The following is a 27,688-nucleotide window of genomic DNA, read 5'->3' as shown; positions in this document are numbered from 1 at the left end:
AAGTTAAGAGTCTTAGGTTTGCATTTCATGAGCCATTCCATATCATACATTTGCATTATTCATACATCAGTTATTGCTTCACTTTAGTACGATAATTGTTGATGTTAGAGCCTTAGAATGAATTGAGATAATAAAGTTACTCAAAGTAAGTGCTTAAGGATGCTATTGTTGATTATGATTTCAGAGGTCGGGTGAAAAATCCCAAAAATACAACCCAAAAATTTCGTTTTGAAAATTAATATAAAACTATAAGTCATCCAAAATCATAAGAAACCATGTATCATGTATCTCAAAACACCATGTCAAATAATGTAATCAAAACATATGATAAAAACATCAGAGTAATCTCCCAGGCCAAAAAGACTGTAGTGTGTGCCATGCTATCATCCCGAGCCATTCCCTTTGCTAGCTGAAGTACCTGAAACCAAAACTGAAACCGTAAGCACGAAGCTTAGTGAGCTCCCCCCAACTACCACATACCATACACATAACATATAACATTCACATAACTCTGGGACTACTCCCAACTGCATCGGGACGAATCCCGGCATCGGCTTACCCGGCATCGGGCTCACCCCGGCATCCGACTGCATCGGGCATCGGGCTCACCCCGGCATCGGGCTTACCCCGGCACATACACAGCATAACATATATCATAAACACATATCGTAATCACATAATCTGCATCGGGCCCAAGCCCGGAACATATAACATATAACATATAAACTAGCATACATCGGGCTTACCCCGGCATCGGACCGAAGCCCAGAACACATAACACATAACATACAACATGCATGAATCACAAAGACATCAAGCATACATAACTACTTCTTGGGACCGCCCCGGCATCGGACCGCAGTCCGGAACATATAAATTGCATCGGGCTAACCCCGGCATCGGGCTCACCCTGGCATACTATAACTACTTAAACGGGCCGGCATTGGTGCCTTAGACCCGTTCCTACTGGAGGAAGACTCACCTCGTATGACTGACTGCTGAAAACCTGAGTGTGAAATCCCTGACTGCTGTTCCGGCTGCTCTCCGACTATCATGACCAAATAAACACTTAGTCAGAAATGATGATTCTTCTATGGGTAAAATGACTATTTTACCCTTCTGATCCAATTTGGGCCATGACCCAGGCCCAATCCTTTCTAGTCCTTCTAAACTCACTAAGGCCCATTAATCCCCAAATGGCCCAATTTTCTAAATTGGGCCCAACTCTTCAAATTGGGCTTTCCTGTCCAAACCCTACTAAACCTTAGGCCCCTAACTGAATTCTGCAGGCCCAACACAACCCACAGCTACTATGTCCAATACTTGGCCTAAACCGAGCCCAATAACAAGTCCATTGACTGAGCGTACGCTCAGCGTACCTCTCTATACACTGCGCGTACAGCTGAAAGGGCTTGTACGTTGCGCGTACTGACGTGTACGCCCAGCGTACTCTCCAATTAAGCTCTTTTCTACAAAACTGCTTAATCCCTTAAGACACTACGTCCAAACTACAGATTTGAGTCCAATACTCCGTCCTAACCCATAAAGTCGATCACTTGGTGGCTTGCAACCCACCAAATGAGCCCAACACTAAAAAGTGACAATGAACCATCATGGGAATAGCTAGATCTCTTGCATGGCTTCATAAAAGCCTCAAAGTTTGCAACTTTACAGCTAAAGGAACACATTGAGCTTCAAGGGTGGCAACCCTAAGCTCAAAAACGGTGTTGCATGCTCAAGATCAATTCTTTGGACCTAAAAAGGTCCAAATCTTCGAAACCCTAGATCTATGATTCTAGAAGGAAAGATAGGAGCTTTATACCTCCTTTGAGTGCCAAAAGGTGAGCTTGTTCCAGACCCTTGAGCTCAAGATACTCAAGTGCTTCTTCCTTCAACCTTTCTTCACTTCTTCCAAGCCCTTCTTCACCAAAATGAACTCAAAAAGGTCAAGCACACAAAGCAATGGGGTAAGGGACGAACTAGGGTTTTCTGAGGGCGAGGGACAGGTGAGGAGGCCAAAGGGGAGGCTACAATGGGGTTTATATATGACTTAAACCCTAAAAATTAGGGTTTGGCATCTGCTCGCGTACGCTGGGCGTACCTCATGGTACGTTGCGCGTACGCCCCCGAGTCCCGCACATCCAATGCAATCACTACGCCCCGCGTACGCCAGGTTACGCCCCGCGTACGGCTTATGGGCAGCCCAACTTCTTGGTCCAATCTTCTAAGGTCCATTCCAAAAAGGGGCCATTGCCCAAGCATTAGTCCAAAACTAATATTAATTTGCATAATTAATTAATATCTGAAGAGACGGATGTTACATCGGGCCTAGCTTTAAAGGGATGGTATAGCCTAGATAAAGACACTTAAAACGAAATTGCTTTTGAATGAAAAAGAAAAAGACTCAGCACGCTTTAAAAATAATAAATAATAATAAATAAATAAATAAAAATCAGTGTGTTCCACTACTGGTAAAGACGTGAAAGCTCTCAAACAAATTGACATTACTTACTCTAACAAGAAAGATTGTGAGAATCCATTAGAGAAGTCTCAAGCAAACTCATACATCGCCTTTCTTACTCGAGGTATATACTATATCGTAATATACCTCCCCATGCTTGGACCCAGGGCAGAGTACGCCTTTTGCTAATGAGAAATATGACTGAGAGTTGAAGTCTCAACAGCCAAATCATGTCCCCATATGGATTAGATTTTTGTAGACGCTAGCATCTATGTCAGCTACTACCTGAAATATATTTCACATCTTAGGGCAGAGTAGTGCAAGGATCGTAAACAAGTAAATCCAGAAGGTCATCCATACTTGCAACTCACTTATGGATCCTCAACTTCTAACCAATAGGGCAAGCATGCAAGAACACATACACTGTCAAGCAATGAGATGCAAACAGCCCCAGTTTGTAGCAAAGAACCTCTATTACCCTTTTTTTCTCAAACACAATACAAGCAATACCAGTCATGTAAACCGAAATACACAATAGAAACCGAATTTGTTTAACCTGTAGTAATATTACAATATCCACAAGAACATCTAGATCAAGGTTTATACTAATCATCTATTCCAGCTACGTATGCTTCGGCTTTAATCTGCCAAGTACCGGTACAAGTTTGGGTCTTCTTTATCTCTTTCAAGATAACGACGACTCAACAGGTCTTCAATCCGCTTCTTGATTGCTTTTACATCAGGCTGCACATATTCACAGTTGAAGACCAATCAGTAGAGAACAGATTAATATTGGTGTGTCTGTCTGGTTGGATGGATGGATGGACGGAATAAGCAAAGGTAATGGGATGAGTCGTTACATTCCATAGTCATGTGTGGGTCGGCTTCTAGGACTGGAAGGAATGTCCGTTCCATTTCATGATAAAATGAAAAAACGCAACTTGACTACATAATTAAAGTTAACAAAAATGGAAATAATCGCATTGCATTGCTTTCCAAATTCCAGCATAGCAAACACTACCAAAAGATGAATGCAGATATTTTTACCCATAATAGCACCGTACTTACATATTTTGTTAAAGGTATGGTATGGGCAATGTACTTTATCTATTACATAGTATTATTAATTTATTTTATCGATAAAGATATGTAAGTAGCCTGTTATGATGGGCAAGGGATTGTAAGTACGTTGCTATTATGTGTATGTGTAAACACAAATGTAAGTATGTCGCTATTTTTAAAATAAAAACTTACCTTAAACAAGGATCCCAACTGTTCCTCACACACCTGAACCAACTCTCGGTGTTTAAGCACCTTTCTGCTCTTCATTATCCGCACAATTGCAAGTTCAATGGATTCCCCCCTCTCTTTGCCAACATCCTTAATCACCTTTTCCTTCTCATCCACATGAGGTAGAGGAATCTGCATATTAAAGAAAAAGCAACAGAATGGTTATATGCAAGAAAGAAAAAACAACATACTTTCATTGATGTGTTTATTATAGCATCCTACTTCCATTTCTGTTATTACAACATTCTACTTCGGAAAATCTACACAATTACAGCAATGTCATACAAGTGCTAAGCAACTTCATTGCTATATTTGGATACTTTTTTCACGGTATATCATATCATAGTAACAAGAAAACACTAGGTTGTACACTGCTATAATTTGGTGGATTTTTCAAAAGTAAAATGTCTGAATAAGGAAAATTTTGGAAGTAAACTGATGCATTAGATAGAAATGAGAATTACCCCTTGACCCACCTCATTATTGTTATATAAAGAAGGGTCGATACAAGAAATAGCAACACGCTTTGAGTTGTTATTTCTTGTATTTAGCACTATAAAAAATAAGAACACTCAAACACCCTGATCCTCTTCATTCTATCTGTAAACTTTGAGTTGAATTCGAAGTAATCAGTTGGAGAGATTGATTTGGTATTCGGCTCCTTTAAAAGAATTTTGTATTTTGCACATGACAAAGAATGGAGTAGCCTAACAACATCATCATCTGACAAGTTCAACAGAGTCTTGATTTCTTGATAACTCAATCGATCTGCTGAATTGAATAGTAATAAAGCAGCTGCCTGCATTGACCGAATGCAAAAAGTCAAAACCTTACACATATTCAACTATCAAAATTTTTTGAACTGATACAAAAAAGCACTTAAAGAAGGAACCTGGTTGGTTAACACAATCAGCTCATGTGTTTCCGCTTCAAATATCCCGTTTACATGGCAACTACCCAATGAATATATCCATGTAAGCTTCCTCCCCTTTGTTTTTGTTTGATAATAGTCTTTGAAAACTTCAATGCATTTAACCTACAGCATCAAGTGATTACAAAAGTCAAATATCTGAGGGTGTGTTTGGGTCGTAGAATGTTTTTGGAAAAGTCAAAGGAATTAGATAATAAAAATTAAATACTTTTTAGATTTAAACTTATATTCAAATATTTTTTATTTACTGTAAATATATATATATATATATATATATAACTGATTTTTTTTTGTTTTTATTTATTTCAATACATAAAAGAGGATATTTTAGTCTTCTAATAAATATGAAAGATCTTTCCACCCTTCCATTGGGGTCTATTTGGTTGGATGGAATGGAATGATGAAATAACAGAGTAACCAAGGCAATGGAATCAGTCATTACATTCCATGATCATATGTGGCTGGCCTCTAGAAATGAGATGAATTTATTATGTTATATGTAAGTAAAAACAAGGTATAGCTTTGACACTACTCTATATGTTATTGATAATAATTTATAGAATTTATTATTTACAAAACTAAGAAACTAAACATAATAAAAACCCGTCAAACTCAAATAAGATTCTAAAAAAAAAATCTAGTTCTTTTTGAATATAACAGTAAAATTAAATAAAATCATGAAACTCTTTGAAAAATATGTCATTAACAACTTTATGTATAAAAAAAATTGGGTTATATTACACTTTTGTCATACCATTCCATGATGGAGAAAAAAAGTGTAAGAAGTGACAATTAACAAGATAAAAAGGAAACAGATTTCCTTCATTAATAGGTAAAACAAACATCTTTCTTTTTTAATTCCAATAGAATGAAATTATTGCATTCCTTATCCAGTCCCGTCGTACCAAACACTACCTAGGAATACAGTGAAATCCATTAAACATAGAATTTGAAGGATTCCGACGGAATTGAATTCCATCGATTTGGCAACCAAACATGCCATGGAACGGAATCTCGTATTCCAATCCCGTCAGAATCCTTAAACCAAATACACCATCATCTTTTTTTTTTTTCTGATAACAATAAAAGTTATTGGTGGTTACCATTTCTGCAGGGAGATTAAGGTCACTAGATTTGTAGCTCGGCCACAAATGGCTAGTTAGCACTGTCACGGCCAAGTCAATTCCACGGCTAACATTCGGATTATTGTTCAAATACTCTTCAAAATGAAATTGGTTTTCCTTTGCCAATGTCAGGTCCTTAAACTGAAAAATAGATACAAAACATGGCATGTTAAATTTCTAAAAGTAGGTTGCTATTTCTTGCTTTTAGCCTTTTCAGAATATGAATTTGATAACAGTTAATTTTGCATAATTACCATCCCTTCCATCTTTGATGTATAGAGACCACCACATTGTTGTTTCATCATTCTCAAAATACTTCTCTCGTGCTCATTATTAGCACTCTTGTCAACCAAAAGCCGCCGAGCAAGTTTTTTCCTACAATGTCGGATATTAGTAAAAGACGAAATGCAAGAAATAGCAACCTACTTTCATTTATTTGTGTCCTACATTTAAATTTGTTTCTACTACAGCATTGTACTTTCGATTTTTTCTTTTAGGATATTATACTTTGAGCAACCTGCCCAATTATAGCAGTAAAATCCGCTTTGTATTTAGATGGTATTGTATTGCTACAGTTTGGTAGTTTTCTCAATGTAGAATGTTGCAATAGGAAGAAATGAAAATCAGATGCTATGATGAAGAAAGTTAGGAAAAGTATGTTGCTATTTCTTGCATTTAACCCTAATAGAAAATGACCATATTATACAAGGAATCACAAAGAAGGTTGATATTAATGATAACCTAAAGGGATTTACCTATAGCATCCTACTTTCATTTCTTTCTAAAACAGCATTATACTTTCAACTTTTTTTTATCAAGGCATTGTACTTTGAATATTTAACCAAAACATAACATTGTACTTTCATTTTTTTTTTTCTATTTAGGATACTATACTTTGAAAAATCTACCCAATGATAGTAGTGAAAATTGCTTTGTATTTTCGATGGCAGTGCTATAGTTTCATAGAATTTTCAAGGTACAAATGTTGTAATAAATAGAATATAACAATAAACGAACCAAGAAAAGTACGTTGCTATTTCTCGCATTCCACCCTATCAGAAAATGACCTCATTGGACAAGGAGTCACAAAAAAGTTGTTAACCCTAACCTAAACGGGCTTACCTATAAAATCCAGCAAATAGATCTTTATCACTGATGTAGTCAAGCAACACTACTACCTGCAAATCAGTTCAATAACTCAATCACTTCTGCATTTGCGACACAGGACAGTGATGAGGGCGTTTACGTCTTTTGCACAGACAAAATAATGAGAGCGCGTTAAATTAAAATTGCATATATTTGTCCCATTTGACACCAAACACAGCAACCAACATACCTTCTTAAGTGTGTCCTCAATGGCTTCATCGCTCAATTTCTCACTTCCACTTTTTTTAAGAATATCATCACAAAATGTAGCAAGTAACTCTGCACTTGAACTTCCAGCAATGCCCTTGTTGCAAAATATTTGGAATGCCTCTTTAAGAGCCTAGAGGGGATATTTCAAAGGGTAAAAAACAAGTTGTTTTGCATAATGGGTTTTGATTATATTAATAGTTTATTGGTGATTTTACTATACTAACCTTGTGGAAAAGAGTATGGTTCATGAAACAATCATTTACATATGCCAGGTACTTGTCATGGAGCTCAATCACTTTTCTAACAAAACCCTGAAGAACAGCAAACAGATAAGGTTCTTGACACAAATAAATTAGTAATTTCTGCAAATTTGATTTTAACTGTTCCTGCAAGCCAACCACATCTCTCTTTTCGGCTTGCATACACTATAAGTTCAAAATTACTCATCATTGCAGCTTTTAATCATAAATTAAAGGGCTAAAACTAAATGCAATAACTACCATAAACTTCTATTTGTTTGTTTATTATATCCCTCTGCCTTTCATTTCTTTCTATTACAGCATTGTGCTGTCTTTTTCTCTTACTAGGGTATTGTACTTTAAAAGATATTTGCTTTGTAATCTGTATTCAGAAAACATGGCTATAATTGCGTAGATTTTTCAAAGTACAATCCTGTAATAGGAAGATAAGAAAGTAGGTATTTTGTTTTTATTCTCTTAATGGGATTAATGGGGACAAGACTTAATCTGAATATCTGATAAGCTATATATGAGTGTTTCTTTTAATTAATACAGAAAAAACGACTTAACAAAGGGTTTGCCTATTAAGTCCTGACCTTTACAAATCTGCCCTCATTTATTTTTTCCTTCCATTTCCCCAAGTTTGGTGTCATTTTCTCCAATATTTTTCAAACGTCATTCATCCAGATTCCAGAGGACAAAAAAGAGACACGATTGTACAAACCTTATTGGTACTTGCTGCATCTTCTGCCTGTTTAACTAATGCTGTGCCTTCAGCAGCGACATGCTATAGAACATAGAAGAACATGACAACAAGATTACAAAAAAAAAAAAAAAAAAAACCAAGGCGCAATGGGCTTTCTACTTTTTCAGAAAATGAAGTTCATTTCAATAGAATAGAACAAACCTGCTCAAACATACGAGAAAAAAGATCCAGTCCACTTTGTATCTTTGAAAAGAGTCTGTACATTCTTGATAAATCGTCAACCTAAATCCGTGAAAAAAAGAATGATCAGAGAACAAAAGTAACCAAGAAACTATTCTAAATAAGGCTAAATGAAAGAAATAGCAATCTAGTTTCATTTATTTGTGTTTTGTATCATCCTACTGAATTTCTTTCAGTTACAACATTCAATTTTCCAATCATTTTCTTATTAAGGCATTGAGCTTTGAAATGTCAAACCCATTATAGCATTGTACTTGAATCTTTTTTCTTGTAACTACATTACTTTTTTAAAAATTACCCAGAACTATAGCAGCAAATATAGCTTTGCATATGGATGACATTGCTATAAGCCTATAACTGGGTAGAATTTTCGAAGCACAATGTTGTGATAGGAACACATGAAAGTAGGATGCTATAACAAACAAACCAATGAAAGTGTGTTTGCTATTTCTTGCATTTATATTATATGCTTAAACAACAATCATTAAAAAGTGCATACCCTGTCCTCCCTGAGCAATGCAAGACAACCTGATTGTTCCTTCTCAAGCAATTGAGTTGCATAAACAGACAACAGCTCAGTTTGAACTTTCTACATACACCAAAATGGAGATAGACACAATAAATATATATATATATATATATATATATATATATATATATATATTTGCATACTATGTAAATAATGTATAGTTTTGACTCTAGTCTATATATTATTCAACTATAATTGATGAAAAATTGATTTATAAAGATAAACAAAATTGAACATAATTTAAGCTAACAAGAAACCAAATATGATTAAAATAAAATTTTATTTTCTAGGTATTAGTAAACAATAGTAACTTAACTAAGAATCACAGATTTATTTATTTATTTATTTTTAAATAAAATAAAGTAAAACTCTCACTCAAATTACATAAATAAAAATAAGCTATATTGCAACTTTTCATTCTATTTCATGATGGAATGAAAACACTCATCCACTAAGGAATGAAAATTAACAAAATGAAAATAATAATAATAATAATAATAATAATAATAATAATAATAATAAACATTCCCTCAAAAATGGTTCATTCCATGCGATCAGACAAAACAAACAAAAAAAACTAGTTCAATGGAATGAACGATTTCCTTCCTCCATCCTACCAAAGACTACCTAGATATGATTTCAGAAAATTTAATAATAAATATAGGGAAGAAAAAAAAACAGAAAAACTGGAAATCAAAACTAGAACAAGACCACAACTCTAGTCCCAGTTGAGTAATGAAAAACTTTCTTCTTAAAAAATTTTAAAAATAACTGATAAAACAAACCTCAAGAAGCTTTGGCTCACTGCTGGAATAAAGATAATGAGAAACTCTATCCTTTTCCCTTTTTAAGCACTCCTCTGCCTGAAATTCCACAACCGATGCTTGCTTTTCACAAAATAAAATAGAAGTTTATTTTCAAGATCAAGAAGGATATTAAAAGTTTACTTTAAGCATATAATCTGGACAAGAATATTCTAGAATCCACTTGGAAGCCTTGCGTGAATAATATGCTGCTGTGTCATTAAGCATAGATGCTTCAAAATCATTCTCATAGTAATCCATTTCATTGCCCTCATACAACAGTTGTCCCACTCCTATATCAACAAATATATCTAGAACATTCTTCAGTAAAGCTCGGTCAATCTGCTTGCCTTCACGTTCTTGATCAATCTGGTTAAAATTCATAAGGGAACATATCTCAATAGGAAAGTGGGACAAATCAAGTTAGTTAAAAAAGAAAAGGGGTTAAAAGTTAAAACATACTAAAGATATTACAGCATCTGTCATTTTCTGCTCCAGCTTATGGTATAACTATCAAGCATATCCAACAGCTAGTCAAAACATGGTGCCAATAAACTTCCACATATTCATTTCTTTAACCTTTGCTTCATTATAACTATCATTATCATTATCATCATGTGACTTAGCTCCATCTAATAAAAATATAATTATCAAAACAAATTATAATCATTAAGTTCAAACCAACATATGATTTTTACCAAATCATGAAAACACGAAATCCCGGCTTCTTTTAGCTTCGGGTAGTCTTTGCTGACAGTGTAAAAGCGGTCAAGATATTGGAAGAATCCAGAAAGCCACCGCACCATGACTTTATGATTTGACCACCTTCTCACAAGCTCTCTCAACAGGACCTCATCATGCTTCTCTATTAAAGAAGGTAAGACCTGCATAAAAGAATCTATGTTAAGACCAACATCACTTGGGAAACATAGAATCTTAGCATTTATAAATGAAAAGATGTGAAAAATACTAGCAAGTATCGAATTAAAGATCAAGGGTCCTAGATGAACATACAAGGCACTATGATTGGAGTTGTCAAGGTTCTTCATGTCACAATTTACTTGTGTGAGAAAATTATGACTAGATGTAAGAAGATATATATTAGCATTATCTTATAACAATTTACATGAAAATGGGACATAGCTGGAATCTCAGAGTATTGTTTGCATTAACTTTTCCTAGAAACAAGAAATGCACAAAGAAGGAATAGAAACAAGTTGGTGAACTTCAATTTGCAAATTGCAAGTTTAAGTCTGCTCGGTGTCCTAGATGGTGCATATCGCTAGCAAATAATCATTAGATTTTTATGATAATTACAAAAGCAATACTTTTTATCATTGGTATCAAGTATTTTGCAGTTTTTTGGTGATTGTAGAAAAGCTTTTCTAATTGCCTTGGGACACTCTCCATGTGTGTAAAGGACAGTAAACTCCTCAATAAAGAAAATAAATCAACTGTGATTTATCAAGAACTATTTATCATAATTTAGGTTATGAAAAGTAATTCATGTGTACCCTACTTCTGAATAAAACCATGTCCGTATCTGCTACTCGAACTACTTATAGACAATATCTATTTAAAGTCTATGCCATCGTCACCTAATAATAGTTTTTTTCATGTTCTTTACAAGTCCCCTTATCAATAATGTTTGAGCCATACTTTCTGGCTGTGAAAAGTCACTTTTGACCTTCACCCACCATCCGAACCATTATAATGAAGCTTTATATTGTCTAAAATAGCTCCTAAAGGTATGTGATGAATTTTGTATATACAAACAAGGATATAAGCTTCCTTACCGTTGAAGTAATGTACTCTTTAAAAGACTGACAATATTTGCGATATAACTGTATTGAACAATCGGATGGCGGTATCTGTGTGCACATGTTGTAGCAGGTTCTGGAGCATAAAGTTAAAAGTATTACACAAGATGTAACTTAATAGAGCAAATGGCCAATCACAAGGTAATATAGTCAAAGAAAATATAGGTGTAGAGCATCATGTATTCCTCTAAGCTGAATTGTGGCTCGGGAAGACCTTCTAGAATATTCTTCACCTTTGTTATGCCTTTCTGCATGATCTCCCATCCTTCCTCTAAGCCTATAGTTTTTCGTTCATTCATTTTCATTACAATGTTGAACCAGATTATACCTCTGAAAAAGGAATCAAGGTAGGTGTTGTTGTCAATAAGAGGCAGACCTTTATTCACCAAAAATAAAATGGACAAAGACACAGAAAGGGGAAAACAAAGTATCCAAATTGAAAATCTGTTTAGTTTATTGGAACAATATTGCAATTCATCAGATGAAAATTGGAACAGTTAATAATACGACTAGTATTCAAGCATCTAAACAGCTCTCGGTTTCAAATTAATACGAATAGGTTGGACAAAAATCAGTACAACAAATGTTTTTAAATGAAAAGAACTAACTAAAAACGTGTGTTGAAGAAAGAAAACAATGTAATTAAGATATGAAATCTCATAATGGTAATGATTGCAATTTATATCAATCATAAGAGAGTGCGATGATACATGTTCATACAATAGCCTACAACATGAAACTCAAACAGCCAAATCACTGAAAACTAAAGCCTGTAATGGTCGAATTTCAACTAAAACATACATAAACCTATGTACGCAAACCAAAGATTACTCGAATTGCCTTACCAGTTTATAAAAATACACGCCACCATTCCTACAAACGATCGAAAAATAACGTAATAGCAAAACATAAACCCTAATCCAATATTGAGAACCTCGCATAAACCCTAAAACCTAGAAAAACCAATTCCAAGAATAAACATAACCTCACCAGAACTCCAGCTCGAAATCCCCAACGCTTTCAACTCCAAAACATCCCATCGGCAGACAAAGGTTTCAAAACAGAAGCGGTCGCAATCGAAGTCGTAATCAATTGGCTGGGAGGATCCCTTGGAATCGAAGAGCAGAGTAGGAGTAGAGAGACGAAGGCAGATATTGAGCGGGTATTTGGTTTGATTTTCAAAACATAACCGAGTAAACAAAACGGGGAGATTACATGAATGGTCCCTGTGGTTGGGGTGATCTGCGTTTTTGGTCTTTAGTTCGGTTTTTTTTAATCCCTAAGATTTTTGTTGCATCTTTGGTCCCTGACAAATGTAAAATGATTATATTGTCCTTATCTATTTCTTTATTTCTTTATTTATTATTCTTTTATTATTTATAATTTAAAATAAATAAATAAAATGGGTCTGCATACCCCCCACCCCTCAATGAAATCTTCTCCCTCCCTCCCTCCTCCCATTTTAAGTTGTCATTGATCTAAATTCGACCAACGTCTCTGGCATATTGTCTCTGATAAGTGAGAAGCACGCCACCGCCGGCCACCGGATCACACCACACTATCCTCGATCCATACTTTGCCAGGCAAGACATCCATTGTTGCACTTAGTTGTAATTAAAATAAATAAAGAAGAAACTTGAAACAAAGCCTTTTCCCACTTGTTTCATCATCAGTCATCTACAACACCACCACCCACCTCGTTTTCGATCTCTTCCACCACCACCACCCAACCTGAAACCCAAATGAAAAGAAAAATCCAGAAAAAATAGGTAAAATGGAAGCTAATAAAACCAAAATCAAAATCAAAATGGATTTGTGAAAATAAACCAAATCTTCATGTATTGTTATCTTAATATTTTGATGACCGATTCACCATTTGAAATCGATTTTAGCATCATCTATTGTGGATCTTAAACAAAGATGAGAGGAGTGAAATCAATTTTACAATGAGCCGGTATGATAGGGGAAGACGCTAGGAATAGGGGTGTGTGTTGGATTAAGGTGTCTAACATCCTAACAAAATTGGTATAATACTGATGAATAAGAGTAAAGTCATTTTTAGATTGCCCTCATAACCAAGAAATTGTCTATATTGATTTAAGAGAGATAGATGGTTTATTAATATATTATATGATTAATATATTAATTAGAAATAGTTATAAATAATTTAGAATTAATCATAAGTAACTTGGTGTTAATTTTGGGTTAAATAGAATTAATTATAAGTTGAAGGACTATAGTTGCAGTTGTTCAAAAGTTTAGTAGAGGACAGTTTCTAAAACCCTCCTGCTAGGGACGGTTTTAGAGGCTCTTTAGGAGCCTTCTGGAAGCCTTCATAAGGATAAACTAGAAACCAGACAATTACCTTATTTGAAATAATATTATTTTATGTTCAAATTAGGATTTTTATGTGTTTCATAATCAACTATAAATAGGGCCTTTGACATGGAATTTTTGGCTAGTGTATTCAGACAAGCAATAGCCAAAAATTTCATATTTCTCCCCTTTATCTTAAATCTTATAGGATTCTTGTGTTGTGGGTGTGAACCATTAGAGGTTTGCACACAATTGAAGCTAGTTTTTCAAGAAGCTATTGGATTGTCCAAAGGGTTTATTTTACAATAACAAACTAGAGGTGTGTAATTTTCGATTTTACTAGGCTTAGTTTTGTTGTTCGTGGTTTGTTGCTTCAATAGAGTTATGACATAAATCAAAATTAGGTTGCATGTACCCTTAAGAGTTTAAGATGATTTTCTGCATCTCTATTCTAATAAAAGAATAGTTTCAATCTCCATTTAACATGTGTCACTCTAATACAAATCCTCATTAATATTATGTCACATGTCAAAGAGATATATTATGTAACATCCCAAAAATCATGACCAAAAATTTCTTTTTAAAACATTAATAAAACCATAAGTATCAAATCATTTCAACCATAACTAAAGGTTTATATGTCAAATCAGCGTATCGTATCAAACATGTTCTATTTATCAAAGTAAAAACATCCCAGACTAAAACTTCTTGGTGTGTGCCATGCGATCATCTCGAGCTCTTCCCTCCGCTACCGGAAGTACCTGAAACCAAAACTGAAAATCGTAAGCACGAAGCTTAGTGAGTTCCCCAACCTACCACATACCACATACGCATAACCATGAACACATAACCACATACTGGCCCCCCGCCCGCTGCATCGGGCCCCGCCTGGCATCGAGCCCCGCTCGGTATACAGATATGTCTCTCTTAGGCCCCGCCTGTCTCCGGGCCTCGCCCGCTATACACATACATACAATCAAATAACATACTAGTATATAAATAAACTCACTCTAACTGTACCCTGATCTAAGGCCTCGCCTAACTTGGGCCCCGCCCCTGGTCTGCTACTGAAGTTGTGGAACCCCGTCCATACTCCTGCTAGTAGTGAGATATGGGCCCTTGCCCACCCTCACTCCATTCCTATCACGGGCCTCGCCTCTACTATGCTAATATTGAGATATGGAACCCCATCCATACTCAGCTAGTTATGAGATATGGGACCTCGCCCACACTCACCTCCCTACCAGGCACATACAAGTATCACAGAGACAACAAGTATAATCTAACATACAACATAAGAACCTTCCTCGGGATTGCCCCGACATCGGACTCCCAGTCCGGAAACACACTATCATCTAACATACTTCGGGCTTACCCCGACATCAGACCCCCGGTCCGGAACCTATCATACCTACACATGCAAGAATCACAAAGACCTCTAGCATTCTAACAGTTCTCGGGCCTCGCCCGGCATCAGATCGTAACCCATATCATATAACAATAAGTGTCTAGGGCTAACCCCCGGGTCTTCCTACTATACATAAACATAAACATAATGGGACGGCATTGTGGTCGTAAACCCATGCACACAGTGAGGAGACTCACCTCGTACTGCTGAAGACTGGTTGAAACACTTCTGACTGCTAATCGGCAACTCTTGAACTGCTAATCCTTCGGCTTCCCGAACTATCAATACCCTCAATAACACTTAGACCACAATACCCTCAAAAGTCAAACCAAATCAAACCAGGTCAAAGTCAACACTCCGAGTTGACCCACCAACTCGCCGAGTCCCACAATCCACATAATACTTTTGGACTTCGATCCTACTCGTCGAGGTCTCCTTGAACTCGACGAGTTCAACTTTAAACACGTTGGGACCCTTTTACATCTGACTCGCCGAGTTCACCTTTGAACTCGTCGAGTCCATCTTCATAAGTTAGGGATATTGCCTTGGACTCACCGAGTTCCTTCTTGAACTCGTCGAGTACGATGATCTTCAGGTCAACTATGAACCCAAACTGGCTGAGTCCTTTTCTAGATTCAACCACCTTACACAGACGCATGAAATATTGGGGACCCACAACCCGACTTGCCGAGTCCAAAGAACAACTCGTCGAGTTCCTGTTGGATTAATGTCTAAGTCCATAACTATAATTGGTAAGACTTGACCCGACCCGGCATGGTCCATTTGGGTTGCATGGCATCATGCATTTGGATAGACTATAATGAGAGAAATAACACTTAAGGTTGGTTAATATATTATAAGTTCTAATATATTAATAAGGTTATTTAATTAGTATTGATCAAGAATTAATTTGGAATTAATTAAGTGATCAAAAGGAGACTAATTAAATATATGGGTTGATTGTGTAAATCATTCATTCTTATATATGTGGGCTTGTGATCCAAGATTCCTTATGTTGGACTAAGTCCATGGGGTGACCCATGGATACTCCATGGAGGTTAAAATCCATGGAGCATAAGGAATGGGTAAAGTTATGAGTTACATGGTGTAACCCTAATAGCCACCATATAAAAGAATCCCATGGCTCAAGAAATCGTGCACTAATGTGTGAATATGAGGGCTAGACGATTTCAAGGAGTGTTCCATTTCTCTCAAGTCATTCCATGTGCATTTGGTGTTGTGTGAACCATTTGAGGTGTCACACTTGGGGCACTAGGCACTCAAGCTTCATGGAGACAAGCTACATCAAACAAAGGTATGTATTATATCCATTTGATTACCTAAGTATCAAGTATTGTATGCTAGATGGGGTAATACCTTGGAAAGTTCATAATTGCATGTATAATAGAGAAAACATAGATCCAAGGTATTTAGGGTTGCATGTACACTTAGGAGTGTTAGAATGCGCAAAACCCATCAGTTCCCTAAGGTACAACTCTATTCAGACGATTTCTTAAGCCAACCATCGCTCCCAAAGGTAGATCCAACCTCCTAGAGCATGCTTTCCACGTAAAGTTGCAACCTTTACGTATAAACAATTCCCAAAAGCCAAAACTAAGCTACAAGGAAGGGTTTTGCTATGGAGGAGGGCTTCAACCCTCATAAGCTTGAGACTTTAATGCATTAGGGACCTTGGAGAGTCCAGATCTGAAGTTGCAAACTTCAGATCGTGCTCCATGCAAGCACTAGCCACAAATGTGCTAGAAAAGGCCATGAAGCTCAATATGAAGGGATCTATAAAATGAATGCTCAAGGTAACAACTTGTTACCTTCTATAAGCTGCCAAACTGAAGTATGAGATGGATCTACACTCCCTTCCTTGATCCTTGCTTCCAATCCTCCAAGATGTGTACTCAAAGTAAACTTTTATCTTCACCAAGCTCAAGAAATGAAGTTGGGTGGCTAGGATTTCGTTTGTGGACTAGAGAGGGTAGTAAGGGGTTGAGTGAGAGGTCTCATGTTCTTTAAATAGGGTACAAGGCCCGAATTTAGGGTTTTCCAAACCCATACCAACTCGTCGAGTCGGTCCACCGACTCGTCGAGTAGGTCACTTAACCCGCGACGCATGAATTCGCTCCTACTCGTCGAGTTCCTCCCTGGACTCAACAACTAGACCTCTTGACTTGGGGTTTTTCTTTCCTTTCTTGACCTTCTGAATTCAGGGTGATACAACTCTCCCCCACTTAAACTAGACTTCGTCCTCGAAGTCCGCTTCAACTCACAACCCCGCAACCTCTCACGACATTTCTAATCGTCACACACCTTGCCTGCTCGATCCAATCCTTGAAAATATCATTCTGAGAACAATCCACTCACCACAACCTTCGAGTACAACACTCTTACTCAACCGGTAATCCTTCTGGTACTTACCGAGCACTTACACTTGACATCCAAGGGGTTCACCCCTTTACCCTGTGCTGTCCCTGGCCTTCCCAAGGCAACTCGCCATAAGCAACAAACCTTTTCTATCTCCATCAAGATCAACCCTTCTGCTGAAACTACAGTCACGGCCATTCCCAGTCCGGTCATCACACCAATATCCACTGAATAGCTCCACTTACTATGCTCCAAAGCTGAAAACCCCACCCCGACGTGTGAATCAGATAATCCTTCGAGTAAAAGATTCATCCATGCAACGGTTACTCATATGAGAGCTGCGCAACAGAGTCAAATCACTTACTCTGGGATTATTTAATCCCACTTAAACCGAATCAATAAACTAGGAAATTTATTAGTTTAATCACTTGATAACTGCTTGAATTAATTTGTTTTCTAAGGATTAGTAATAGCGAAAGTGAACCTAATCACATTAATCGGTAGCCAATGCCAATTAATCCATTTCACTTGCCATAAAATCAACCATAGGAATAAATGATTCAAACCTAAACAGAAGACTCCTTTATTATTGAATTTAGTTGATTTTTGTTTGCTTTAGCTGTTAGTTGCTGAGTTTGAGTGTTAGTTAAGTATTTAAGTTTCTAGTCTTGCAAAACTAGAGAAAACCCTTTCCTTTTATTACTTGTTCTTAGATAATTATAGTAATTAGCTTAATTACCATTCCCTGTGTTCGATACCCTGCTTGCTTAATTATACCACCAATTGATAGGTACACTGCCTTTTGTATGTCTAAATCATATTTAAAAAGTAGGATTAAAACTAGTGCATTCAACACACATCAATGGTTGTGTCCCTCAGGTTGTCGGGTGACAGTATTCGTTGAGTTCAGAGTGGTTTGTTGGTTGTAGGTAAGAGTTATATACTCAAGTTGTATAGAGGTCATAGTGCTCCCAAGACTTCACCTTGTAAGGGTGACATCGGATTCAGGAAGCGGGGCTGTAAGCCCAGGTATATCGGTCCTTTCAGGGTTCGACCCTCGTGGGCAAGATTATGTATCGTGTACGGTTGTCGTGGGATCCTGCGGAAGTGACATGTGAGCAGTATCCGGAGTAGTTGCTGCAGCAGACTTCGAGGACGAAGTCTAGTTTAAGTGAGGGAGATTTGTAACATCTCGAGAATTTTAAGGTTCATATTGCATGCATGGGCTTGATCTAATTAAGTGTAGAGGTTTTTCAAACCTAGAACTTTTAATTGCTAGCTTGGTGTTGGAGGCAAGGCCGAACGCGGGGCGTTCATATCTTGAACACTCAACGTTCAGTGCATGAAGTTGGACGCGGAGGCCAAGACGAACGTGGGGAATTCCAGGGAGGAACGCAGGGCGTTCGTCGTCTGCACTTAAAAACCATAAGTATGCACTATTTAAACAACTTAAGACCCAAGGCTCTTCATTCTCTCAGCCTTTACTGAATCTTAAGCCTCTTTTCGAAACCCTAACCCTAATTGTGATTGTGTGAGCTTGGAATACCATCTTTGAGTGTATTTTGGTGTTCTTGAAGAAGAGTGATCACCTTGGAGTCTCGTTAATCAAGGAAGAGCTTTTGGATCCAGGTTCTCCAGCTCATTTGCAAGTTTCAGGAGGTATAAAGTTTCTATCTTGCTATCTTATAACTTAAGATCCAGATTAGGGCTTGATTTGTGCTTCTTGTGATCATGTGGATGCTCTTTGGGAGTTTGAGCCACTCCAAAAGCCTAGGATTATAGATCCTCACATTTCTGAGTTGCTAGAGTCAATAAAAATGGTAACTTGATGGTTGAGGACCAACCATGCAAAGGTTTTGAGTCTTGATTTATGGATTGGAAGCCTTAATGGATGTTTGGGTCCTTTTGGGCCATGCAAAGGTGCCAAGTTGAGGACTTTATGGCTTAAGACTCTGATAGGAAGCTATTTTGAAGATTTGAGCTTTGGACTTAAAGTATTAAGACATAAATGTAATTTTTGGTCCCTGGTCAGGAACGCAACGCGTTCATCTCGGAAACGTCGTGCGTTCCGGCGTTGAGTCGCGATCAGTGGTCAGGCAACGAACGCCCAACGTTCCACAGGGGAACGCCCAACATTCGGTCCCACAGTGGGCTGCTTAGGCTTGTTTATGTTGAGCTTCGAACTTGGATTGGAGTTTTTGCGTGTTGGGCTTTTTGGTCAAGTGGTTCTTAGAGATTTAGACTTTTGTTTGGACATGTATAGTTGGGCCAAGATTTTAAACTGGGCCTTGGTGGGCCCAATGGCTTTGGACTTTAGTGGGCCCAATGGGCTTGGACCTTTGGGCCATCGGAGAATTATTATTGGACCAGGAATTGTTGGTCTTTGGGTAAGGCCCATATGGGGTTGGGCCCAATTTGGAAAATTGGGCCAATATTGGGCTTGCATGGATTTTGTGGTTTTAGATCTTGTTGGGCTTGGGCCTTACTTATGAATCTTGTTGGGCCAGGGGTAAAATGATCATTTTACCCCAAGTATGGATTATGGATCATGGTTTGGGACCCAATTGCTAATTGGGTGATATTTTGGTGATTGTTAGCTCAAGGAGTTGTCAGAGCAGCAGCTAAGGATTTCTTGCAGTGAGCTTCAGTAGTGCGAGTTGAGTTACCTTCCCGGTATGAGTGGGTCGAAGGCACCAATGCCGGCCCACTAGTAGTTGTTTGTAGTAAGATATGATTGTTTATGTGATAATTGTCTGGTATGCCACTATTTGTTGAGGTTTATGTGCTTATATGCTATATTATTATGTGGTAGTGGTAGGGGTAAATAGACTCCGTAAGTGGTTGAAAGAGACCGAAGGGTAGGCCAACACCCAGATATGCTAGGCAGTATGTGATTTACGTGCTTATACGCTAGGATACTATGTGGTAGTGGTAAGGGGGTGAAATAGACCCCGTAACTGGTTGAAAGAGACCGAAGGGGTAAGCCAACACCCAAATATGCTCGGCAGTATCCGGTTGAAAGAGACCGAAGGGGTAGGCCATCACCCAGATATGATGGGCAGTATCTGGTTGAAAGAGACCGAAGGGATAGGCCAACACCCAGATATGCTCGGAAGTATCCGGTTGAAAGAGACCGAAGGGGTAGGCCAGCACCCGGATATGCTAGGCAGTATGTTTATTGTATGGTATGTGATATGATGGGGGGAACTCACTAAGGTTCGTGCTTACAGTTTTCAGTTTTGGTTTCAGGTACTTCTTCTTCGAAAGGAAAGGAGCCGACATGATCGCATCGAATCACACTATGGTTTTCCGCATTATGAGATCTTTGGGAGTTGTACTCTGATGCTGTTTTTTTATGACATGTTTGGCTATTGACATATTGGTTTTGATTATGATATGGGATGATACTATTGATGTTTTCAGACTACTATTTTTTATAATTACGTAATTAATAATGAAACTTTTGGTCATGAAATTTGGGATGTTACGTCTACATTGTGAAATCTTACAAATCCTTGTTACTGTTGAGTTTCTTTTTGAGTCATTGTTGTCACTTGTTTCGAATCTCCATGAATATGAGAAAGGCATGGATGACATTGCCACCAACCAAGGAAGCCTCTAACGGTGTAGTCAAGTCCTTTCTAAACGATTTATCTTCATGATAATCGTGGACTAGGGTCTGTAAGGATCGATTGGGTTAGGTATGTTTAGGTATGAGGTTTTATAGATATCTAAATCGGAAATATATCTATGTAATGTTCGGTAACGGTTGGTTTTTGCAGGATTAAGATTTTGGGATTGAAATCCCCATGTACTCATCAGGTTTCCCAACCTAACCCACTCAATTTGTATGCATCACATGTATCAAGACTTAAGCCACTGGAAGATGTCATAACTCACTAACGACACCTACTTCAGATCTATAATCCATATCTAAAGCCAAGACTCGATGGCTCGATTCTATGTCACATAAGTGTATCTTATGACTACTTACACTTAGCATAAAGAACCCAATATTACCAAAAACAGGTTAGGAACTTTGGTTTTTGTCCATATTTAGGTAACCATATTTTTTCGTACACATTTGACCAGTAAACGTGTTTGAACTGTTCATAATAGGGTACTATCACCAGCAATTACTAGTCATATTACCCTATTTTGAACATTCAAACAAGTTTAATGGTCAAATGTGTATGAAAAAAATATGGTTACCTAAATATGAACAAAAACCAAAGTTCTTTACCCTTCTAGGTTATTATGTGTCACAATGTCCGCCATTGTTCCTCCAACTGGTGGGCACATAATCACTTCTACATATTGCTATAGGAAAACAAGGATTTTCATTATGATATATTTGTCCAAAATGGTAGCCACAATTTGTGATCCATGATTTTTTACAACAATATATTTATGTTGTGCTAAGAGTAATGTCAATAAGAAAAAGTTTGTTATCTTTTTATTCCATAAAAAATGAAACAAGCTTCTATCTATATAAAAGACATGAAAAACTTATTCATCCAAAATATAAACCGTTGTTAATGTGTGTGTGTGTATATATATATATATATATATATATATATATATATATATATATATATATATATATATATATATATATATATATATAGGTAAAGGATCAAATGAGAACACCTAAAAGGTTGAGAACGTGAGAACAAGTATATTCATTTGTGATTACATGTATTCATTTGTGATTACATGTATTCATTTGTGGAGAAATGATAATTTTTTACGCACAATCAACATGAATATGTTTTTTCTCTTCAATTGAAATTAAAAGCGTAAAATTTTTATCATTTCTCCACAAATGAATACATGGTATCACAAATGAATATACTTTGTTCTCGCATTTTCAACCTTTTTGGTGTTCTCATTTGAACCTACTCCTATATATATATATATATATATATATATATATATATATATATATATATATATATATATATATATATGGGAGGGTTCATGCGAAAATGCAAATAATTTGCGAAAACGCGAAAACAAGAAAAAACTATAAAGTTGTGCACCTCAACCTTATATTTTGGACAATAATCCATCCAAACTTCGAACTACATGATGATAAACGATTATACATGAGAAACTGTTTCATATTAGCACAACATGATTTTTGACATTTTTATTATGAAAACATGAATTTAAAAGTGTTTAAGGACTTGAAAAAAAAATAGTTGTTAAAATAGCCTTTAAATCTATATTATCATAACACAATTCAATGTAAACTTATTATCTTTAATTTATTGCAAATAAATTTAATTTTTATAGTCAATATGTTTGATTTTTTAAGATAAAATCTGTTTTCGCGCAATATCTATGTTTTCGCATGAACCTACTTATATATATATATATATATATATATATATATATATATATATATATAATCTTTAGCATCTTATAAATGCTCTTGTTGTCTTAATGTGCATGCAATGCTTCTTAACCCTACTATTTATACATGCCTTGTAACTATGCTAGACAATTACAAAGTGAATAGTACAAAATCAAATCCAAAGTTTATTGCTTCCATGAATATATGCCACAAGTTGTTCTTACTTCAAATAGTTTCCTACCAACCCATTTCAAAGTTGTGGAATGCTTAAGGAGTCATTGGTTGCATCGATGGAGAATTTGCTACACCTATCGATGAGAAGGCTCTTGCCCTTGGTGCCGACATTGTTCTACACTCAACAATAAAAAAACATTGGTGGTCACAATGATGTTTTAAGTCCTTGTGGGTTGCATTAACGAGTCAACTACTATAACTTTTCAAATTTGTAAATTGTATCATGTTTTAGATGGTGTTTTCGACTCTATAAGAAAACATTCTATTTTTTGACATGCAATCTCTCAATATTTTTGAATTGCTTGACATAAATGATGTCTAAATGATCTAATCTTTATTTTGATGCCTGAACGTTGCATATATAATCATTTGAACGATGTTAACACTCTATCTATACGTTTTTGGTGTTATCATAACCATATAATTAAACCTCCTTGAAAAGAATACTTTTTAAAAGTATAACATATAGTTATTTGAAAAAGCAAAACTTAATAATTGCCGGTAATTTACATGCAAAGCAAAAAATGAACCAAATAAAAAAAAGCTCAAAGACAATTAAAAGAGTTTTTGAAAAAATAGAATATTTCATGACGCAAATAGTTTGGAATACTACTGAGAACTCGCGTTTTATCATTTCTAACACAATCTCACATTTCATATCTACATTCGAAATTCGTCACTATTAGAGGTTAGAATTATAAATAATGTTAGTAGAAGGTTTAAAGTGTAATTATGTATAAAGTTAGTTAGTTGTTATGGTCTTCTTCTTCAGTATGTAATCGTAATCAGATAGATGAATGAATGAAAGTTTGAGAAGTTTCTTCCTCATTTCTGTTGTCTAATAGTCACTGAAACGAAGGAACTTCTATGTGACAACTGTCAAATTCAGGTCATTATCGGACTCATGCATCTTTATAAAAACCATTCATGCACAACATGCCATGACCTAGTAGTATAGATTAGGTCAAAGTCTTGCATAAACTAGGATCCAACTAAGATCTAGGACTAATATACTTAACACTTACGATTCTAGTAAGTTGCTCAACTACAATAGGAAATGCCAATGCGATAATTTGAACGAAACTTCCGAGCTTTGTTATAATTGGAAAGAGGGTGTAAAACCCTAAAAATAAATGAAAGTATTCTAATTATACCTCATTGTGTTGATAAATATCAAGCAATATTCCAAAACCCTAAAAGAGTTAAAAATCCAAATTCATAAATTATAAAGCTTAAAATTTTTATAAAATTTGGCTATAAACTCTCTAATATCAAATTCTTATTAATCAAATGATGAATTATGTTCAATAAAATAAAAATTAAATTGTCAAGTATTAATCATAATTTATTAGTTAAAAACAAGATTTTTAAATAAATCAAATTTGCTTAAGAAATATTTTTATAAAAGTTAGGGTTTTTATAAAAATTGTTGGAGGGAGTTTTATAAAATTTGAAATTAGGAGAGAGGAGGCCTAACCCACTCAATGGCCAGCCATTCTCCCCTCTCCCCATGCTCTCTCTTCCCAAAACCATCATTAGGCAAAAACCCTCACTCCACCTCTTCTCTCTTCACTCTCTCTTCACTCTCTCCCACTCCATCTTCACTTTCACCCACAAACTCTCCTCCTCCCTCTCTCTAACCACGAAAATCCTCTCATTCTCAGCCAAAATTTCGAGATTTTGAAGACCTTGAAGTGTTCTTACTTCCTTCAAGATCAAAACCAAGGTAAACAACAACATCTTCTTCCATGGTTTCAAGTTCTACTTCTTCATCTTCTTAGTTTTCTCTTCTTTTTCGGATTCTATGCCTTTCCATGGCTAGAAATCTTTATTTTCCCCTTGTGGTTTGTAGATTCTCACCATAACACAATGCATGTGTTTGAAATGGTGAAAATCCGGGATCAAACCCATGCAATGAGTGAAAATGATGCATGCATGTTCATATGACTTCAAAAACTAGTGTTACATCTTCTTCTCCATTTCTTTGGTGTTCTTGCATGATTAAAAGCATTTACAACATTTCTAGTACATCTTGGATGCTCATTCACTCCATGCATGTGCTAGAAATCGGACCTTAACAAAGGCATGCATGGTGTTCTTGTTAAATGTCCTAAAAATGCACTCAAGCAAACATGCAATCTGCCAGAATATTTTGTTCAACTTTGAACGACCATAACTCGGTCATAACTTAACCAAATCATGATATTCGTTTTGCATTGGATAGTTCCATGAGTTAACTTTCAAACCCAACTGGTCTCACTGTAAAATATTAAATACCCGATTTTTGGCAATTTTTACAAAATGGGTGCGCAAACAGCTCTTTTCTATGATTACCATTTTTGTCTTGCATGAACAATGGCTTTAGACCCAACCATAAATCTGGGGAAAAATACCTTGGAAACTTAACATATCCAGTGAATGATGGTTAAAATTTCGTGGCTTAAAACCCTACTGATTGGGCTACACAAAATCATGAACTTTAGCCACCTTTACACCTCATGCATCATTGCATGCTACTTTTCTTAACTTGTTTGGGTTCAATACCCCTATTTTCCTTCTTAATAAATTCTGAATATTTTTCCTTTTGAAAGCCCTCACATGCATGTAATAATCTGTAAAATACCAAAAGCTTTTATTATTTCTTTGATTTATTAAAATTATTGCTAGAAACAAGGGCATAAATCACATAAAATACTTCCAGAGGTCAATAAATCCAGAATAAATTCATGGATGACCCTTATGGTGAATAATGACCCCTCACAAAATTTCATCAGTTTTTGTTGCTGTTTGATATGATTTCCGATTTTCTTTTTGTTTGGGTATAATAAATCACAAAACCACTTTAGAGAGTGTGAAAATTGTATCTAACAATTTTCGCATACCTTACCTGTGATGGGTGACTCAGAAAAATAATTTCAACATTTTTCATCATGCCTTGCTATTTTTCCCAATTTTTGGTCATTATAATGGTCTAAAAATAGGAAAAATAGTTCTGATTATCCAAAATTCATGAAAAATTACCAGAACATCATGTTAAACAGTAGGAGGTTACATAAAAATATTGAGGGTTTTTCTCCACTGTAAACTATTTTTCCCTTAATTTCCAAAGTTAATCACACTTAAATACACATAAATACCCAAAACCAGATTAGACAACATGAAAACCACTTTTGGCATTTTTCCCAGGTTATTCATACTGTAAATGATGTTACAAAAATTTTTGGTAATTTATTTTAACTGTTTAATATTTATTCTCCAATTAATGATTATTTAGAGGAATAAAACAAGGAAAAATAGAAATACCCACTGAAAAATATGTTTTATATTTTTCCCAGCCTAGTTATGTATAATAACAGCTAAATAAAAAGTTTGGGTAATTTTGGAAACTGTTTTCTATTTATTTCAATTTTTATTGAAATAAAGGCTCAAAAATCATAAAATATAATTAAACAGCTTGGAAATCCATTTTTATATTTTTCCCAGCTTAATATTGTGTAATAACAGTTAAATAAAAAGTTTGAGAATTTCTATCCTTTGAATGCTATTTTTCGTGAATTTATGTTGTAATAAGGACTTAAAATTTGGAAAATTTATATTCCAATGTTGTAATAAATCGCACGAATTGTAGAATTGTATTATTCAGAAAAAGTGTAACCAATTAATACAAAACCAAATACTAAAATGTAAATTGGCATTTCACTATGTGTAGAATTTAGTATATTAGCATTAGATTTCGACATGGAAACTCACTAGTGTGTGTTTGATGTCGTAGGATCCCGGTAGTAAGACGTTGGTGCATTCCGAAGTATTACTTGTATCTTCTCGAAACATTGTGAGTATTCACGCACTCCCCTATTTTCAGTTTTTATGTTTTGGGGTGGAAAAGCATGTCCAGAAAAACTATTATTTGCATGTTGTATTTAAATTGAATTGTATCAAACATGATTGCTATTGTATTGCTATGTTTCTTTATGTATGTCTATGCAACTCGGAACATGAGAACTTATCGTACTAAGGCCCTTCCCTTATCTCTAACCATTAACTCTTTGAGCCAATGGTCATTATGGATAGCGCTATTAGGAATTGACAACTCCTCACTCGCCCGAATCGCTGGAGTGCATGATACCATATTCATCTATGGAACGATAAGCATAGATCTCGATAGGGCTTCAGTCATAGGTTTGGTTGAGACTCATTGTTTGCTCATACACATACAAAACTCGTTTCTCGTTATAGCAATAAACTTGTATTCTTTAATAGCAATCAACTTGGTTTATCATTCAAGCAATGTACTTGTATTTACGAAAAGCTTTGTTTCAAGCTCGATTTTATATACTTGTGAACTCACCAACTATTTTCATAGTTGACGCTCGTTTTACATGCTTTTTCAGGAAATAATTAGTAAGTGGATGTAAAGATTCATCATCATAGAGCATGCTGCATCGTGTTGAAGCTATTATGAAGTTTTCTTTTGAACAATGTCGTTTTGGAAAACT

At 35.9% G+C, this 27,688-nt stretch overlaps 1 protein-coding gene and 1 long non-coding RNA gene across 3 annotated transcripts; both read right to left on the bottom strand.

Moving 5' to 3' along the window:
• Positions 1-301: 301 nt before the first annotated feature.
• LOC145107022 (uncharacterized) lies at positions 302-1,912 on the bottom strand. Its single transcript, XR_013707712.1, has 3 exons — positions 1,823-1,912; positions 983-1,048; positions 302-418 (listed from the first exon to the last, which is right to left on the bottom strand). It is a non-coding gene; the product is annotated as an uncharacterized LOC145107022 (long non-coding RNA).
• Positions 1,913-2,915: 1,003 nt separating this feature from the next.
• LOC145159751 (cullin-1-like) lies at positions 2,916-12,646 on the bottom strand. 2 transcript variants are annotated; one of them, XM_079078793.1, is made up of 19 exons: positions 12,485-12,646; positions 11,638-11,829; positions 11,476-11,575; positions 10,378-10,563; positions 10,142-10,189; positions 9,824-10,048; positions 9,662-9,739; positions 8,847-8,936; positions 8,309-8,389; positions 8,126-8,188; positions 7,387-7,473; positions 7,143-7,292; positions 6,929-6,984; positions 6,061-6,181; positions 5,786-5,947; positions 4,644-4,787; positions 4,332-4,550; positions 3,716-3,883; positions 2,916-3,205 (listed from the first exon to the last, which is right to left on the bottom strand). In XM_079078793.1, the coding sequence occupies exons 2-19, from the start codon at positions 11,802-11,804 to the stop codon at positions 3,101-3,103; spliced, it is 2,250 nt and encodes a 749-aa protein (XP_078934919.1). In that variant the 5' UTR covers positions 11,805-11,829; positions 12,485-12,646; the 3' UTR covers positions 2,916-3,100. The 2 variants fall into 2 exon arrangements, 1 of the variants encoding a protein (XP_078934919.1); XR_013737899.1 differs by lacking the exons at positions 2,916-3,205; positions 12,485-12,646 and having other exon boundaries at positions 3,762-3,883; positions 4,228-4,550; positions 11,733-11,834.
• Positions 12,647-27,688: the final 15,042 nt, after the last annotated feature.

The sequence above is a fragment of the Lactuca virosa genome, chromosome 1, assembly GCF_052849685.1.
Source record: "Lactuca virosa cultivar CGN04683 chromosome 1, Lactuca_virosa_CGN04683_v6, whole genome shotgun sequence".
Lineage (NCBI taxonomy): Eukaryota > Viridiplantae > Streptophyta > Magnoliopsida > Asterales > Asteraceae > Lactuca > Lactuca virosa.
Note: the sequence above shows the minus strand (reverse complement) of the source record. Positions and strands in the feature narration are given on the sequence as shown.

Bases quoted from the DNA above. Each gene is read 5' to 3' on its own strand.
- LOC145159751 (XM_079078793.1), bottom strand. From the start codon at position 11,804: ATGAAAATGAATGAACGAAAAACTATAGGCTTAGAGGAAGGATGGGAG. The intron at 11,576-11,637 runs GTGATTGGCCAT...TTTATGCTCCAG, and splicing joins TTCTTTGACTATATTACCTT to AACCTGCTACAACATGTGCA. The intron at 8,937-9,661 runs GTTTGTTTTATC...TGGTGTATGTAG, and splicing joins GTGAGCCAAAGCTTCTTGAG to AAAGTTCAAACTGAGCTGTT.